The following is a 19,029-nucleotide window of genomic DNA, read 5'->3' on the forward strand; positions in this document are numbered from 1 at the left end:
AGGATAAGTCAATACAGACTTCAGTGAGCTGCCTGTGTCTCCCCTCATCGCTGGATCGCTTGCAGAGGAAGAGACCCTGGCTTTGATTAGGCCAAGTCTCCTGTCTGTGCGAACAGGAGGTGTGAAGATTTTGTGAGATGACACCTTGGGGGGGGGGGTGTCTAGTTACAACCAAGTGGTGCATATCATTACACAGATTCTACCAAGTACCTAATGAAGGCCAACTGCAGGCCGTTCTGGCTTCACAGAGTGTGTTCCTTCCTACAAATCCCTGAGCTCCATTCCCCTTTATCAGTGGCCCTCAAACATCTGCAGGGCACGCTGGAGCTGTGAGGACAAATACGTCCCACACGCCATCTCGTGTGCAGGCCCCGTAGTCTCCAAACTCTTACACAGGCATTTGCAGTAAAAGGGTCCAAAGCTTAGCTGGTTCCTTAGCAAGGGGTGGCATCAGGCTCTCCAGGGGACATGCAAACAAATCTGAACTCAGCAGGTCTGGACCGGGGCCCAGCTGCCGCTGTGCTTTGACAGGCTCCATAAGTGATTTCGATGCGCGCCTCAGTCAAGAGCCACCGAACCAGAGAAATGAGATTTCGTACAGCTCAGGCATGAGATAACTGTGTAGAGTGTGGAGTGGAGGACCTCGGAGAAGCAGAAGCGGGGCCAGAGACCTCCCCGGTAGAACGAGCTCAGGAGAAGGGCCCCCCATCTTGGCTGGCCTCCCCAGCAATGAGGGAACTGAGCACCCGACCTCCGGCTTCCTGATTCGAATGTTCCTCAACTGCTTGGGGCTGCCTCCTTGTGCGACATCCAGATACACATCCGCCAGGGTAAAACTTAACCCTCTCTTCTTGCTTTTCTGTGTTGCTTTGAAGCTGGCTGTTCATCATAGTGGCCTCAAAAGGTCACTCAGGGCTAGCCCCTCCTGTACTACTGTTCCATTGAAAGGATGGCTCCCCCTGCGCCTCCTGTCAGGTGACTGTCGGTAGGGTCCCAGTGGGAACAAAGGCGGGCAAGCCCAAGTCCCCTTTCTCTTCCCCCTCTGTCCTTGCTCAGTGTGTTTTCACTTGTCTCCTTCTGACTGCTCAGCCCAGGCTCCTCTTCACAGGGGCTGGCTCCTGTCTCCTGGTGGGTCACAGTGCAGTCTAGAAAAGAAACATCACCTTTGGCCTCGGGCCCATCTGGGACATTGAGGATAGCTTGTGTCTCAGGGACACTGTGCCTTCAGTGCCTTCATCCCAGCTGCCGGGGGTCTCTTGCCCCAGCCCTCTTAACAAGCTTAGAGAATCCTGGCACCACCACCCCACATCAGAGGCTCTTCACTGCAGTCTCAGGTCAGCTACAAAAGACTAGATCAAGGGACTCTCCCACCCCCACCCCTGTTATCCTCTCAGCTTCTCACAGTCTCAATGCCAGAGTCCTGACTACGGCCTACAGGGGCCAAACACACTCTGCCTTGGTTTCCTCATGGAACGCAGCTCTTACTGTTCTTTGCCAACTCCTGCAGGCACACAGGCCTTCTCATTGTTCCCCATTGGCACCAAGCAGGTTCACGCCTGAGACCTTCACATCCTACTCTGTCGCCTGATTTCTTGAAGCCAGCCTGTGAAAAGCTAGTCAGCATCTCGGTGCCACAGCCTCCATCCGCAGCCTGTGTGGCATACAGCACCTGAGGCAGGTTCCCAGGAGCCTTGTCGAGTTCCCTAGTCTCCTGGAACCCCCCCCCCCCCAGTGTGGTTGTTCTGCAAGTCTCTGTCCTATTGCCCCCTCCTCCAAAAGGCCACCCACGACACTCTCGGCCTCTTGTCCAGTTTTGCCTTTCAATCTATTATATTATATTGTAGAGCTAACTGTGTTGTTGTTGATTGAGGTTCATCTTTGTTGCTAGAATTAATCCTTCTGGAATAGGGTAGGCCAACAGTCAGCACTAAATACACGTCTCTTCAGGGGCTAGGAGAGGGCTCCGTAGGTAACAGCACTTTCTGGGCAAGTCTGACAACCCAAGAGAGCCAATTCTACATAGTTGTCCTCTGATTGCTACATGCACACTGCTATAGGTGCACACACACATACACACACACACACACAGAGAGAGAGAGAGAGAGAGAGAGAGAGAGAGAGAGAGAGAGAGAGAGAGAGAATTGCACACTTCCCCTATCCTTGTTGATTCTTAGCTCATACAGCAAAACAGCAGAGCCCACTGTGGTGGGGGGGATGAATGAGGTACACACATTGACCTGGACCATGACTCCACCAGCCATAGCTGACCTAACCTTCTATTCTTGTGTCACATGCATTGGGAATGATCCCTCTGTCTATGGCTCCTGGGCATCCCCTACTCCTGCAGTATACCCACAGAAACCAGCACACTTCATGGGTAAGGCAGGAGCCTCCCTCCATGAATGCATGTTGGGACTCTGTCCCAGTCAGCTTCCCCTCTCACCCTCACAGTCCTTGATGCTGACTCCCAAACGGAACCAGAGCCCTTCCTCCACCCTCCTCCTGCAGCTCTCACCCAGGCTGTCACTGAATCCCTTGTGTGCCCTTACTGCAGGGTCAACAGTGTTGAAACAGGGAGGATGAAGCAGAGTTCTGTGTCCACAGATTGCAAGGCAGATGGGGTGTCTCTGGAGCTCTAGGGAACGAAGTGTCCTGAGCATTTAAAGGCCCACTGTCATTTGGCATTAAATACCTCTTTCTGTGGTTCACATCTGCTGTTTTTTCAGAGAGAGGGCCATCAAATCAACATGGAATCCAGTGTGTCCTGTACTCAGCCTCTAAACAAAGCTCCAGGGACAGAAGCAGAAAACAAGGGCTGCTTGTCCCACCTCTGAGGCTCTCTATGCCTGTGACTTGGGGGTCACAGAGGATTAGGGGTAATGAAGACTGGAACATGAAATGTTCCCACAGGATGCCAGCATCATCTTCAGCTGAGATGACAGACCCACTCACCTAGCGCAAGAAAGAGAGGGAAATTGGTTCCACAGAGATAAAACGCAGACTAGTGACCACTTAGCACATGTGTCCATGTGTCAGTGAAGCAGTAAGGAGGATGGAGGAGACGGACAGCTTGGCAGATGGAGGAGTCTCTACAGGCCAGACTCCCAATAAGCCGGAAGTAAGCAGCTGGGATCAAGGGCCAGCCCGCTGAAACAGGATACATAGGGACAGCCACTTGTAAAAAAGCATGAAAGGCTTTCGACCAACCACAAGCTGAACAGAGAGCCATACGTGCCAGGACCGTGAGCCGGTATAAACATTTGGCTCTTTGGAACCAGAAAAAAAAATTCACACCTCATCTTTGCCCCTTCCCAGCCATGTGACCTGTACTGTTTATGGACAGGAAGTCTGCGATGAGGTAGGTGGTAGAACAGTCCCTGCATGGTTATTCTGAGGTCTTTGTGATGCATAGAGGACCTTGTCATGTGCCTAATGAACTGGGAAAAACATCTTAGAACGAGGGCATTCAATCAACAGTCAGCATTGGTACCGCGCTTGCAACAGAAATATAGACTGGGAATTATCTGGGGTTTCTGGAGGATGGTTTTGTTTGAACTAGGGTATCCTTCTATATCCCTGGCTGGACTGAATCTCAAGATGTAGCCTAAGATGGCCTCAGACTTTTAATCCTTCTGCCTCAGCCTCCAAGTGATGGGATTACAAGGGTGTACCACCGTGCCCAACTGCACACACATACGTACACACTGTGTGATTTGTGTGGGTTTGAATGTGGGCAGGTGTATGCCATGACACACACGTGGAGGTAGACATTGGACGACAAACTTGGATGTCCTTGCCTTCCACCTTGTGTGAGACAAGGTGCCTCCTTTTGTTCGCCTTTTGTTCTGGACACCAAGCCGGACAGTGAGTCTCCGGGTGCTCCCCCGTTCTTAGCTCCCGGCTGGGCACTGGGTCTATCTATATCACACTACCGCATCCAGCTTTCTTTAGGTTCAAGGGACTCAGGCACAAGTCCTTATTTTTCGTGGCAGGTGGTTTACCCACCGAGCTATTTCCCCAGCCTGAGATTACATATTAAAAGCTGGAAAGAGCCCCTTTGCACCCAGCACCTCTCACCCCAGATGTGATATGATACATTAAAAGGTCTCTGCCTTTTAAGTGAGATAATTAAACAATAACAAGGTCACTGAACTGCACGCACAAGGACCCGGGCAAGTCAGCCTTCGAATGAGACTCCAGACTCGTGTAGTATGGTGGTGCTGAATATTTAAAGGTCCCTCAGAATAGAAAAGACATTCTGTACTGCTCCAAAGAGCCTATGTGGCGATGAAAGAGGATATTAGTGGGGACAGTCTCTGCTCAAAGTGGAAATAGCTGTGACCCATGAAACATGTTCACCTCTACAGCACTGAGCTTTGGCCACAGCAAGTCTGTGAACAGAAAACAAACTGTTCATCCCTCAGAAATACTGGGATTGGTGGGGTGGTTCAGCGGCCAAAGCATTTGATCCCTGGAACCCTGGTGAAAGTGGAAGAGACTAGGATCCTGAAAACTTGTCCCCCACCTCTATATGCATGTCGTGACACATACACACTTCCCACACACATGATAATGAGTAAAAAGCAAAATGTTCTACCAGGAGTTTTGAATCCAGCACCCTGGCCACCAAACAAATGGGGAGTTGCACCCAGAATCTGGAAGTTAGCCACGGGGCTTTGCAAATTAACCCCCTTAAGCCTCATCAGGAATGCAGGAGTGATGTAATCAGGGTTAAGTCCAATCTTGTTCAGAAAGCACATGGGCTGGAGGCGGGGACAGGGGAGGTGGCAGGGACCCCTTCATCCTGGGGGGAGGGTGGCCAAGCGATGGTATATGCTGGGGGTAGGGTAGGGGTGGGGTGGGTAGCCTGAGGGAATATGGGGCGTGAGCGCTTGGAGGCATGGGCTGGAGGCAGGAGTAGGGTTGGGAAGCAGCACAGGTAGTGGGGAGGCCTCCACTCTGCTGGGCCCATGGGTTCCTCTGCTGTGTCTAAGAAGCACTGAGCAATTGTAGACTCCCTAGAAGGTTGGAAAATTTATCAGATAAACTAGGAGTGAGCTCTGCCTCCCCCTCCCCGAACACCCCCCCCCCCCCAGCCTACAGCCAGGTACCACAGAGGGCTCAGCATCCAGGCCAGGTCACAGCCACAAGCCAGTCACAGTGAAGGGCTCGGGCCTCCCCCAGGCATCACAGTTGGGTTTATCTCTGACCACAAATGATGCAGATTCATGTCACCTTCATCCATGAGCCTGAAACGTGGAGGTGGAGAATAAGAGCCAAGGCTCTGAGCCAACAGAGCAGCGGTGCAGACACAGGTGTATGGCAGAGCCAGGCTCTCCTTTGGGTCTGGGAGGGAGTCCTTCTCCAATGCAGAAATGCCATCTGCCCCTTCCCTGTGGGCTCCAGAGGACAGGAGTGCAGGGAAGAAGGGTGGGAGCTGGAGAATCTCCTCCAGTGACAAATACCAGGGCTGGAAGGAGCACAGGAGAAGTGCGGCTCTGAAGCCAAGCTGAGGCTGCCACCCAGAGGCCCCCAAAAGAACTCTCAGGACCCCTTTTGTTTTTGGATGCCCTTGACCTCCGCCATTGGCCCCTTCCCCTTATTTTTTCCCTTCCAACTTTCTTGGTTGCTGTAACTCCTGGCATCTTATCCCTCCAGGAATCTCAGAGAACATGGTCCCACCCAACACCCCTGACCCGCAGGAGGAGAAACTGCGAGCACAGCTGGAAGAGGAAAAGAGCAAGTGAGTCACCAGCTGTTTGCTTGTTTGTTTGTTTGTTTGTTGCCACCTGCATTCTGACCGCAGCCTCCTTGGGCCTCCAAGCTTGAGGCTACAGCTTCTCCTTAAGAAAGGTAACCAGCCTGGAACCTTAAACTACAGGAAAGTGAAGGACGGCTTATGCCTGGAGGGGAGGTGCTGAATGAGGAGAGTCCTGTCCTGACAGCCAGTGCCCTCTAGAGCACTGATTCTCAACCTTGCAATCTCGACCCCCACAAGAGTCACCTATGAGATACCCTGCATACCAGAGATTTACCTTCTATATTGGATATTTACGATCCATAACAGTAGCAGTGAAACACATTCTCCTGTACAGCGTCTAGCTGCCAGCCACAGCAAGTCTGTGAACAAAAAGCAAATGTTCATCCCTCAGAAATAGTGGAGTTGGTGGGGTGGCTCAGTGGGTGAAACGTTCGCTACACAGGCCTCAGTTACGAAGTAGCGATGAAATAATATTATGGTTGGGAGTTATCACAGCATGAGGAACTGTGTTAAAGGGTCCCAGCGTTAGGAAGATTAAGAACCACTGCTCTTAAGGAAGCAAGAAGCATGCCCATGGTGGGCTTCACTCTGCAGTTTTACCAAAGTTTAATCTGTGTCTTGAAAACCTCAGATCTTCACACAGCTCTCAAGGGGCCCAAAGTGATTTTACTTGCAGGGTGATGAGACATAGGCTTCTCATATGAACAGGCAGCATACACACACACACACACACACACACACACACACACACACACATGCACACTCACACACACACACACATGCACACTCACACACACACACACACATGCACACTCACACACACACACACATGCACACTCACACACACACACACATGCACACTCACATACACACACACGCACACACACATGCACACATGCACACACACATGCACACACTGCACACGTGTACACACACACACACACACACTCACACACATGCACACACGCACACGTTCATACACAAACAGCAGCACACTCCCTCACAGCTTCACAGTAAAGGATCAGGCGTTGCCCACACCTGTGTGCTGTCTGTCGCCATTGGTGTTTCCCTCAGCTCCATCTGCCCCTCCCTGTATCAGTTCCTCCTCTCACGGCTGTGAAAAGCAACTGCAGATGCAGCTCGAGGAAAGAGTTTATTTCTGCTCGCCATCTAAGAGTACCGTCCATCACGTCGTGGAAGGCCTGGGCAGGAACCCGAGGCCACACACTCTGTAGTCAGAGAGCAAAGATGTATGCTGGCACTCAGTTTGCCCAGTTCTTTTATTCTGTCTCGAGTTCAAGTCCCTGGGCTGGTGCTGCCCAGTTCAGGGTACATCAGCCATGCTGGGTTAAAGCGCTCTGGAAACAGCCTCCTGGGTACTCGCAGAGGTATGTCTCCTAGGTGACTCAGAAGCCAGCCATGCTCACACTGAAGATCAACTGTCACGCTTCCCCTTAGTACATGTTCAAGGAAAAAGAGTTCTTATTCTTGAAGAAGACACCCCTGTTCCTACTGAGCAAAAAATGATCACTCTGATCTCTCACCTAGTGTCATGTTCTAGCCTTGGCAGACCCCTCTTGCGCCCCCCCCCCTTCCTAGCACCGGGGCAGCTCTGCCAGGCTTCTGAGGCAGAGACCCTCTTGCAGCCTCCCCACCCCCGCTGTACAGGTGACTTCCAGGCATCAGCTCACTGCAGCTCCTCTAATGCCACTGCAGGTACAAAACGGCATTTATGCGCCTGAAAGCCCTGAAGGTGGAGATTGAGCACCTGCAGCTGCTCATGGACAAAACCAAGGTCAAAGTGCAGAAAGAGTTTGAAGCCTGGTGGGCAGAGGAGGCCACCAGCCTGCAGGTATGCTGCGGGGGACGTCAGAACAGTTCATGTGGGGGCTGTCCTGGACAAGCTTGGATTCTCAGGAAAGAGTGAGGTGGGGGTGAGGGCTTCAAACTTCAAGCCTGTGGCTCGTGAAGCAAGTGCTCCCCTGAGTGACAGGAAGACAAGGAGGTCAGTGTCCCCCTGCTCGGGGGCCTCAGGTAGCCTGACCAATGAAAAATACTCAAAAAAAAATTGTGTCTCTGTCACTTCATCTAAGATGCATTGGAGACTTCATTTGGTGCCCCCCCTCTCTTGCCCTCCTTCTCCTTCCCTCCCTCCCACTTCCCTTCCTACCTTCATCTCTTATCTTCTTTCTTTGTTTGAGTTTCTCCATGTAGACCTGGCTGGCCTTGAACTCAGAGATCTGCCTGCTTCTGCCTTTTGAGTCCTTGGATTAATGACAGGGGCCACCAGACCTGGTTGTTCTTTCTCTCATCTCTCTCATCTTACACACACACACACACACAGAGAGAGAGAGAGAGAGAGAGAGAGAGAGAGAGAGAGAGAGAGAGAGAGAGAGAGAGAGATTAATTCTAGAAATTTTAGAAAACATGAAGAAGAAAGTAGAAATTACTTTTATCTTGCCACTTTAGGAGAACCAAGTAGGCTTATGATATCTCTGCATGATTTTTCTGCATATGTACCACCATGGGGATTTTATCATTTCGATGAAGTGTGTATGTGTGTTATAAGGGGGGAGGTATTGGTTGGTTTATAGCTTGTAGTACCGGGTCTCAAGCCCAGAATCTCAAGCGTACTGGGTGAGCGTCCTACCACAGAGCTACATGTTGTTGGTCTTCAAGTACTGTGGTTGGCCTTGTGTTTTTTAACTTTTTAGAATGACTGCTTTTTTCATACCATAATTCTGTAATGTCATTTCCAACTGTCACTGTTTCATCCTGTGAATATGCTTCAGACAATTTAGTCGATCTGTTCTTGAATATTTAGGTAGTTTCTGGTTCTTCGCAGTAGACATATCTGTAGACGTTTTTTGCATATTTCCCAGACAAATCTCTAGAAAGTCTCTCTGATGTTGTGAAGGCTAAAATAGCCTGCTAAGAAGCAGCAGTAAAATCCCCAGCTTCCTATTTGTCCCCATGCAACCCCTTGGGCATAGTAGAATGGAAGAGAGGAGGTCACAGGGTCACATTACCCTTGGAGAGCTCCCCAGGCTCACCCTTCACTTTAAGGACAATGAAACTTCGAGACAGAAAGGGTATACACCAAAGGACACCCAACCAAGCACTGACAGTGCATTATTTCTGGTCATGGTGTCACACACCTGCAGACACAGCACTTAGGAGGCAGAGGCAAGAAGATTATGAGTTCAAGGCCATCCTGGGCCACACAAAGACAAGACCTCATCTCAAAAAGAATTTTTTTTTATGTATTCTAGAAATCAGTATTATGGCTCTTAAATAGACGGAAATTAGAACAACAATATTACCCAGCTATGCCATTCCCTGAAGGAATGTAAGCGCAGCACAGAAGTATGTGCACATCTGTTCTCATTGTGTTATTCACAATAGCCAGTGTGGGTATCCATCTTCAGATGAGAAAGTAAGTGTGGTGTGTATATACAGCGGAGTTCTAGTCAGCCATGAAGAAGAATGAAACCATTACCTTTGTAGGAAGATGGAAAGATGGATACAATGGAGATAACTGCATTGAGCTTGATAAGATAGACTTGGAAAGATAAATACTGCATGTGTCTCTCATATATGCAACCTGGATTTAAATATATATGTGGTACATGTGTGTGGCATGACAGTAGAAGAGGAGGATGTATAGGATGATGTCTGGTGCCTGGAACCTACATAGTTCAAGGACAAAACCAACTGCCATAAGGTGTACACTGACACACACACAATAAACTGATATATGAATTAAAAATCAAATAAATAATAAGTTCATACATTACCGGTGACCATATGACATCTCAATTAAAAAAAGTTCATTAAAATGAAATACATGGGGAAATAGAGAAAAGTAAATAGACTGAAATACAGCTATCAAAATAATTTTAAAATAAAGCTATGTAATACAATCTGTATATCCTTCTGTAGGAATTTTATAAAGATTTAGGTGTGTGGTTATCAATGAAGTATTAAAATGAAATCATGGCATTTACCATGATTTCAGAGTCACAATGAAGACAGAATTTCAATCTCTGCACCAGGCACGGTGATCAGATAGTATGTGCTGTGGTTGGTAGCAAATTCACAGGGACTGTTGGTGTCACTGGGTGGTTGACGTCATTTCTTAATCTCAGGTAGAAGCTAGGGAAAATGAAGATGCCATTGATCTCCATGTATGTCCACAGTGACCCTGGCTTCTGTTGGGTCTCTGGATTCAAGACTGTTTCTAGTGGGTTCATTTGGGAGGGAGGCCATCAGCCATGCTCAAGGGAGCACAGCACTGGACAGTAAACAAGCCTCATGAAATAAACACCCAGAGAAGTGTTCAGAGGAGGCTCACAGATTCCCATGGCTTGTTAGTTATATGGACAGCGAAAGCCAAAGCAGCCAAGCTGGACAGACCCATGTGCCTCCTGCCGCCCAGGGTGTTGTCACTGAAACAAAATGTCCAGATGGTGACAACAGAGATGACGGATACGCTGCCATGGGGGAAACCAATGCCACACAGCTGTGGATAATTTCTTAGCTCATCCTATAAAAGCCTCCTAGGTGGACTGAGGCAGAACAAGGAGGTGATGGGCATGCAAGAAGTCGATAGGAGCACCTGGCAGCAGCTCTGCGCACACTCACTGTGCTCCTGTGTTCTGGGAGGCCCGCAGGGTGTTCTGGGAGGCTGACAGTGTTCTGAGAGGCTAACAGAGCATTCAGGGAGGCTTGCAACGTATTCTGGGAGAGTTGCAGGGTATTCTGGGAGACTCAGAGTTACTGCTACAGTGACAGTAGTCTCCTGGGCCATTGCAGACATGCAAACATTCCAGAGCCACCATGGCAGAGGTGAATGCTCTGGGACCTGCCCCATTACTCCATGGCAGGATCTTAGGAACAAGAGAAGCACACACTCAGGAAGGATCTCCTGAGAGTGGCCAGATGATACTGTACTCACCTCTTTTTGACCTGAAAAAAGTAAATAATATATGCTCCATCTGGAAAACTGGAGGGCACAGAGAATAATCCAGACAGTATTAACAGTGCTCATAGTTATGTCTAGATTTAACTTTTGTCATAAACATTGTATATACTTTCTTCTATAATGGGCTTTTCCCTCTTACGAATGACATCGAAGGGCTGGAGAGATGGCTTCATGAGTAAGAGCATGTCCTGCTCTTCCAGAGGACCAGAGTTACATTCCCAGCACCAAACTGGTTAACTCACAGTTGCATGTAATTCCAGCCCAGGATGATCCAACATCCTCCTCTGGTCCCCAAATTCACATACATATAAATAAGAATTTTAAAAAGAAAATGTGTTTTGAAGAATTCCATCAAGAGTTGAGGATTGAGCCCACTTGCCTAGCCAGCCTGAAGTCTCCAGTTTCAGACCCAGTGCTGGGGGACAGAGGACAAGGGTTACAATGAGTACATCATACCATGGCATTGCACTTAAACTTACAAAATCCCTTCTCGGGCCAACAGGTAAACTCACCAGCCACGAGCCTCCAGGATGCTGTGAAGCCGTTTCCCCAGCAGGACCAGACACAGCTTCTTTCCAAGAAAAGGTCAGGACACAGTCATTGGCCTGTCAGGGAACCCAGGAAAGGCTCCACGCCTCCTCCTTGAGGCTGCAATGTCTGGGAGGCTGTATTGCCTTCACTGTTTGTTTGGTTGTAGCCCCTCCGGTGTGTGTCATTTAAGGTCTCTTGAATGATACTCCTTCAGACCCTCCCTCTGACAGCCAAGTCAGTACACCTACCACTGTGATAACAGGAGAAAAGTTGTCCAACAGTGTGAGCTCTGGTCCTGCCACCTGAGGAGGAGAAAGGGGTTGGCATAAGCAGGAGGGGGCATAGCCTGGGAGGGGTGTTTGGGAAGATGTAGCCTAGAGAACACTCAGTCCACCAGGACTCAGGAAGTTGTGACAAGGGTATTAATATCCCTTGTCCTAGAGAAGATTCAGGAGATAAATGGGCAAGTTGTGGACAGCCTCCCACAGGGCTGTGTAAGTTGCAAACACCTATAACACCAGCCAAAATGGATCCGATGCCCTCTGGTTCTCTAATGGTATAGAGATCCAGTGGGGACTTCATGTCTCTGCACACCATGGTCTGGTCTCTTACTAATCATCTAATACAGGTGGCAGAATCTCACTGATCCATCTACACCCTCAGCCATCCACCTCAGACTCAGCCCTTCCAGGCCAGAGGCTGGGACAGTGTGAGTGGGGCATCCATCTCTGCCATCAAGGGGCCATCACACCTTTGGGTTACATAAACTAAGATTCCATGTTCAAAGTCTGAAATGAAGCTTTTAAAAAAGATACCAGAGAGCAGGAGAGATGTCCCAGAGATTAAGAGTGGTCACTGTACATATAGAGGGCCCAGGTTCAGTTCCCAGCAAGCACATGGCAGCTCACAACTGTCTATAACTCCAGTTAGAATCTGATGCCCTCTTCTGCTCACCGAGGGCAACGCACATGCGTACAGTGCACTTACACACATTTGGACAAAGCACTCATACACAAAATAAAAGTAAATAAATAAATAGTTCTAAAAGTTAAACAAATAAATAAGATGCCAGAGGCAAGTAACATGACTCAGTGAGTAAAGGCACTGCCACAAACCCTCATGACAACCCCAACTTAATCCCAATGACCCACATGGTGGAAGGAGACAGTTACCTCCTGCAGGTTGTCCTCTGACCTTCATATATGTGCTCTGGCACACACACACACACACACACACACACACACACACACACACACACACACACACGTTTTAAAGGTGTCAGACAGTGCCTATAAAAGCCTGAGGGAAATGTCACACAAATTCCAGCAAGGGACATTCTACAAAATAGCTGGCCAGTACAGCTCAAAAGTGACAAGGAAGTCTGAGAGTCTTGAAGCCTTGTGGAGACAGAGATGACTTGACAGCTCCAGATAATGTGGAGCCCTGGGTGGTGTGCTGCAGCCGAAAGAAGTAAAACCTCAGAACTACCATCTAAGGTGTGTGGGCTTGAGTTCAGGGCTGTCTGGGTACAAGCAGCAACTGGACCAGCTGCTGTGGAAGTGAACGGGAGGGAGTGTTGGGGGGAAGGGACTGTCTGTGCTGCCCTTGCAAGCCTTCTGAAACTGTCATTACAAATCCACTCTTGGGGCTGGAGAGATGGCTCAGCCATTAAGAGCACTTGCTGCCCTTGCAGCAGACCTAAGTACCCAGTTCTAAGTACTTGGCTCCAAGTACCCAGCCCAGACCTTTCACAACTCCACTGATAACTCCAGCTCCAGGGGAAAGGGGGATCCCATACTTCTGGCTTATGTGGGCACACATGCTCATACACATAATTAAAATTAATATTTTTAATTTTAAAATTCTTATCTAGAAAAAAAAAAAACTCTTCTGGTTGGCATTCCCCAAGGCCTCCCAGATCATGCCAGGCCTTAGTGCCCACACTTCCCTGGCACAGAGTAACAGCTGGAGGACTGTTTCGTTAGGATGCCTAAATGTTTTAAAACTCAGTGAATTCAGAAAAGAAAAAATCAGTAAATTGAACTTTATTAAAATTTGAAGAGATACCACTAGGCTGGAGAGATGGCTGGGCAGTTCCAAGTATTCCTGCCTGTGCTGCGGACTGGAGCTCAGATCCCAGCACCCACTTTGGGCTGTTCACAAACACCTGGAACTCTAGTTCTAAAGGATCCAATGCTGTCTTCTGATTTCCACAGGCATCCTTAAGCAAACATGTGCATACACGCATATAAATACACACTCACATACAAATAAATGAAGAATTAACATGATAAAAAATAAAAGGACTCTTAAGAAAAAGAAGTATGGCCGGGTGGTGGTGGCGCACGCCTTTAATCCCAGAACTTGGGAGGCAGAGGCAGGTGGATTTCTGAGTTGGAGGCCAGCCTGGTCTACAGAGTGAGTTCCAGGATGGCCCAGGACTACACAGAGAAACCCTGTCTAAAAAAGAAGAAGGAGGAGGAGGAGGAAGAGGAGGAGGAGGAGGAAGAGGAGGAGGAAGAAGAGGAGGAAGAGGAGGAGGAGGAGGAGGAGGAGGAGGAAGAAGAAGAGGAGGAAGAGGAAGAGGAGGAGGAGGAGGAGGAGGCGGCACAGAGCAGAGGGCATTTGCAAAGCACACATCTTCTAAGAGGCTTGTACCCAAAATACATACAGGACACTTATATGCACAATGGCAAGAAAAGTAAATGACCCAGTCAGTTTTAAAAACAAAACAACAAACTCCAGGGCCACACAAGATCCTGTCTCATTAATTAACTAATTAATTAATAGGGCTGGGCTTAGTGGTGCACACATTTAATCCCAGTGCTTGGGAAACAAAGGCAGGATGATCTGAAGTGTGGCATCTCAGAGTGGGGAGCAGCTTAGGAACTGGGGAGTCCTTTCCCTCCACATTTCACAGGTGCCACCCTCCTGCCTGAGTCGCATGAGGGGATAGACCAGGCAGCTGGCCTCTACAGGAGCCCCTGGATGCCTCTGTCTCTCTGGTGGACACATCCTTCTGCCCTGCTGCCTGCCTGGTTCATCTCTCACACTCCACTACTCCCTGGCCCTCAGCAGTGCGGCACCCTGAGCATTTCCTGGCGGCTAAAGAAAAATACACTGGGAGAGCATCACGTGAAAGCGCCATCTGACAGCCAGTGACTTATTCCCACAGGCTCACTGCTGCTTCTAAACTGACCTGCTATGAAGGTAGCACCTATGGAGGGAAACCAGTCCTTCCCTTCTCCAGGCTTTCCCCAGCCACCCCTTGAAGCCCTGAAATAAGGCAGCCATTCTCTGCATGTGCAGAGTCTGCCACCTTGTGACCATCTCTGGTCCTGCAGTACCCCACGTCAGACCCAGCACAGCGACTTCCTCTGGTCTCCTGTTCTCCCTCTAAGGTGCCACAGAGAAACTTTAGACAGCTAGGGACTGTCTAAATGAGCATGGGGGTGTGAGCAGGGGGTCAGGAGCCACGCACCCTTCCTGTCTATTTGACTCACAGTCCTGAGCCTGCGGAGATGGCCCCAGGGTAAGAGGCCTTACCATCACGTCAAGTGGGAGAGCAGACCGTTGGCATTAGGCAACTAGCCAAACTCATATGTGGGAGAGCAAGGTGTGGGCCGAATCAAGGGCTTGGATAGATGACAGTGGACTTACTGAGCTCTCACGTGTCTGTCACCCTGGCCCACCTCCCTACCTGAGTGTCACCAGCTATAAAATGAGGGTTCTGACCATGCTAAACGCCTTTCGCCTCCGACACCACTCTTCAGGGGAGCGTCCCAACATAGAGCAGAGGCGCCATGTCCATACGGCAGAGCATATTGCAGGATAGCCCAGAGAGACAGGGAACAAATGACACCCTTCCTTTGCTCCTCCACAAGAGGCTGTAGAAATCCTGCAGCCAGGAGTCCTGTGCAAGGAACACACATCAGGCAGCAATGCTGTGAGCTACTGGATGTGGATCCTCCTCCATGAGCTTGCAGTGGTCATCAGGGACCACGCAGGGGAGCAGAACAGTCAGGGGATAGAGGGCCGGCCTCCTGGAACAGCAGCCAGGAGCCTGTCAGTGGGACAGGACGGCTGGGAGCACAGTAGAGGGCTCCCAAGTGTGATAGCATCTGGCTCTGCTGTTTAACCCCTCTTCACCTCTGCTCATATCTCCTAAGATGAGAATGATGACGTCCTCCTCTTACCATGGAAGGCCTTGTCTCAATTTCCCATACTGTGACAAAACACCTTGACTGAAGAAAAGTTTATCCTGTCCCAAGTCTCCAGAGAGGTTTTAGACTGAGGTCAGCTGGATCCGTTGCTCTGAACTGAGGGGAGCTCTCTCATCATAGAGACAGTGTGGACTTGACTCATGGAAGCATTGGGAAGCAGAGACAGACAGACAGACAGACAGACAGACAGACAGACAGACAGACAGAGCCTAGAAGCTGAAGCCATGCCCTTCCTACATCTGCTGGTAACCTACTTCCTCCATCCTGGATCCACCTCCTAATGTCTACCATCTATCTATTAATAATGCCATCAAATGCATTCCATCAGAAGATGAGGGTAGATCCCTCAGGATCCAGTCTCTCCCCCGAAGCTGGCAGTCATGAACACCACTGCCTCTGGGAGTGATGCCTCTGGGAGGGAGATGGGACACTTCCCATCCAGATCACAGCAGGGATTAAATTGAAACAAGATTGAAACATGGAAAAATTTAGGGACACAACAGAGGAGAGAAGTCCTCACCCCAGAATCCGTTTGATGTAGCTTACAAGCAGACAGGCAAGGACTCCAGAACAGCTAGCTACCGCTTACTGCCTCTCTCCCCTCCCAGCTATAAGTCTCCTGATGCCTAGGACTCTCACAGAAACAGGGAAAAGGCATGTCCTAAACCCCTTGTGCAGCCCTACTGGCTCTGGTATTGCCACCCAAGGAATCTCTGAGCCATCCCATAATCCCATTTCTCAGAGGAGAAAAAAAGGGAAAGGCTTGGGTGATTTCCAAGCAATTTTTTGAGAGATAACTGGAGAGCCACGGAAAGATTTACATGGCTGTTGCTAAGACAGTCAGCTGTGCTTCCCCCTTGAGGACCCAGCACCCCCATGTGACACCTCTCACTGTCTGAGGCTCCTCTCTGGGCAGCCCACACCTCTGCTCCTGAGTGCACACTTATTCTCTGGTCACGTGTCTTTCTTTAATGTGTCTATGAACCCCTATCTCTACCTCATTAACTGGCTAGTCCTGAAATTCTTTCCTAAGCCGATGCCCTGAAAGGTCTAACGGAATACCTCAGATTCCTGAGTGTGACTCTGGGTCTCTGTCTGCACTGCTGGCCAAGGGGTGTGGCATCTGGTTGTAGGCCTGGTTGTAGGCCTGGGTGACTCATTGGCCAGTTGGTGGTGGTTCCTGGTCCTGGGGAACACACAAGGATCTTGAGTGTGCCAGATAAGCTCTCCATCACTGCTACGTTCCACACTCATTTGCTTTTCTACATTTTCTTGGTCACAGTTCTCAGGACTTGGAAGTTGAAAATGAAGCTGGCAGGCTGGTTGTCTGGTAAGGGCCCTGACCCCTCCCACAGTGGCAGGGTCAGGAAGCACTCCTGTTTCTTTTGTAAAATTACCAACCCCAGTCATGAGGGTCTCACTTCGCTGCCTCATCCCATCCCAAAGACTCTGTCTCCATCACTTTAGGGGCAGAGTTCAACCTATGGATTCTATAGCCGTAGGCTCCCTTCTGGGTGTAATGACACGTCCTTTACTGGGTTCTGACCCACTGGTCTAGTCTGCCTTCCTCTCACAGGACAATCGTCCATCATGAGAGCTCCACCCACAAGCTCTCATCTATCTAGTCATTATCTGGTCATCTGTCTACCAAGGCATACTTCCAAATGTCTCTCTGGGAATTAGGGCTTTCATGTAGGAATTTGGAGAGAACACACTCAGTTCACCAAAGCCGATAAATATTAGCCCTGTGTTTCCCTTCTTCAAATTTCCTGTGATTTCTGTTGTTTTTTTTTTTTCAGTGATAAGAATGCCAGAAGAATCCTCCCCTCTCCTTGCCCCAGTCAGCATAGCCAAGAGCCCAGTGGCTCCAGGGTCCAGGTGCAAGATAGGTATGTATGTGCCTCCTCCCCTAATACTGTGGCAGCCCTGTAGTGGCAGACTGAGCCCTAAAGTCTGCTTCTCCAGCAAGAGTGGCCCTTGTCCACCCATTGCTATAGGCAGAACCTGGAGCTGACCTCTGCCCTGGTACCTGGGAAGCTTCCCCCCATCCCCATCCCCACCCACATTCTTCTCTTGCATCCAAACTCGCAAAACAGAAGGATTTCCCCGAAAACCTCTGAGGCCTGGTCAGAGTAGCTCCCTTCTCCTGATAAATGTATAAAATGAACCAGGTATGGTAGTACACACCTTTAATCCTAGCACTTGGGGGACAGAGACAGGCAGAACTCTGTAGGTTCAAAACAAGGCAGGTAGAACTCTATAAGTTCAAAGCCAGCCGAGTCTATACAGTAGAAATTTGTCCCATTCCCCCCAAAAAAAGCCAGTCAGAGACGATCTGGAGAGCCCTCTGCCCACTACTGAAGAGAGCTGAGAAGTCTCCCCCAGAAGCTAGAGCCCTGATTAGGTAACAGAGTTTCAAGGGCCTTTTGCCAGCAAGGGCTGTTGGAACCATGAGACTAGAACACTAGTCACCTGTCCCCGCCCTTCTCTCAGCTGCCTCAGGCTGAGTGCACCCTCTACTGGTGGAACTCCCCATCTCCCATTGCTGTTCCTGACCATCCCCTACCCTCCAACCCCTACCCTGCAGCTCCTGAGCAGAATTCTACAGATAGGATGTCCACCAAAAATCACGCACAGTGACCAAGAACAAGGTCATCACCTGGTTGTCCAAGAATGCCACTCACTTCATGGAATCCTAGGCATGAGATTGGCAAAGCCAATGGGTTCTCTAAGCCAGATGAAGAAAGAGGGGGAGAGGAACCAGCATCCTCCCTTTTTCAGAAGAATTTTTGGATCTCACACAACTTGTCTGCTTACAAATTTGGCCACATGGCTACAAAGGATGCTGGGAAATGTAGTTTTTAACAGTAGCACTTTAGCAAAATATGGTTGTGATTTGAAAGAAATAGAGAGATAGAGAATAGCAGCCTCTGCCTCAGGGGCAAATAGCTACACCTTGTCAGTGGTGCGTGGGTACAGGGGAGACATCATCAAGTTGTCAAATCTATGCTGGATGCCAAAGGAAAAGTGAGTAGTGTGGTTGATTTGAGTAAGTCTGGGATGAGAGACTAAGAAGGGTGGAGATGACAGGATGGAGCAAGCATCAGTCAGCTGTGTAACAGTGCATCTGGGGCAGCGTCAGGGAGAAGAAGCATCTGGAGCATAGGGCCCAAGACTGGACCAATCAGTTTATTGAAGGAGAAAAAGAAAGTTCAGGAGTGAACCAGGGTCAGGGTTCTTAGGACCCAGGAAGTCACGGGGCAGGGTTTGAAATCTATTCCAGGAGTGATAAGAAGGGGAATACACCATGAGGGGTTTTCACAAAGCGAGTGGAAAGCTAGAAGGTCAGATGAAAACCAAGTGCCCCCAAATGGAAGAGCAGGCTCAGTGGGTAAAAGCCTATACAAGCCTGCCTGATGGCCTGAGTTTCATCCCTAGAACCCTCTGTAGGAGAAAACCATCTGCCACAAGTTATCCTCTGAGTGCACGCACACGCGTGTGCGCGCGCGCGCACACACACACACACACAC

General features: G+C 49.5%; 1 protein-coding gene across 4 annotated transcripts in view; it reads left to right on the plus strand.

The window, feature by feature from the left end:
* The window catches only part of Kif6 (kinesin family member 6), a 285,185-nt gene that overhangs the window by 259,487 nt on the left and 6,669 nt on the right, over positions 1–19,029 (plus strand). For all 4 annotated transcript variants that reach the window (XM_076915376.1, XM_076915377.1, XM_076915378.1 and 1 more), the window contains 5 exons: positions 5,659–5,743; positions 7,478–7,613; positions 11,248–11,330; positions 16,782–16,829; positions 17,299–17,388. In XM_076915376.1, the coding sequence (XP_076771491.1) occupies positions 5,659–5,743; positions 7,478–7,613; positions 11,248–11,330; positions 16,782–16,829; positions 17,299–17,388 (442 nt within the window). The remainder of the gene's footprint in view (positions 1–5,658; positions 5,744–7,477; positions 7,614–11,247; positions 11,331–16,781; positions 16,830–17,298; positions 17,389–19,029) is intronic.

This window comes from Arvicanthis niloticus, chromosome 17 (assembly GCF_011762505.2).
Source record: "Arvicanthis niloticus isolate mArvNil1 chromosome 17, mArvNil1.pat.X, whole genome shotgun sequence".
In the NCBI taxonomy this organism is placed as follows: Eukaryota; Metazoa; Chordata; class Mammalia; order Rodentia; family Muridae; genus Arvicanthis; species Arvicanthis niloticus.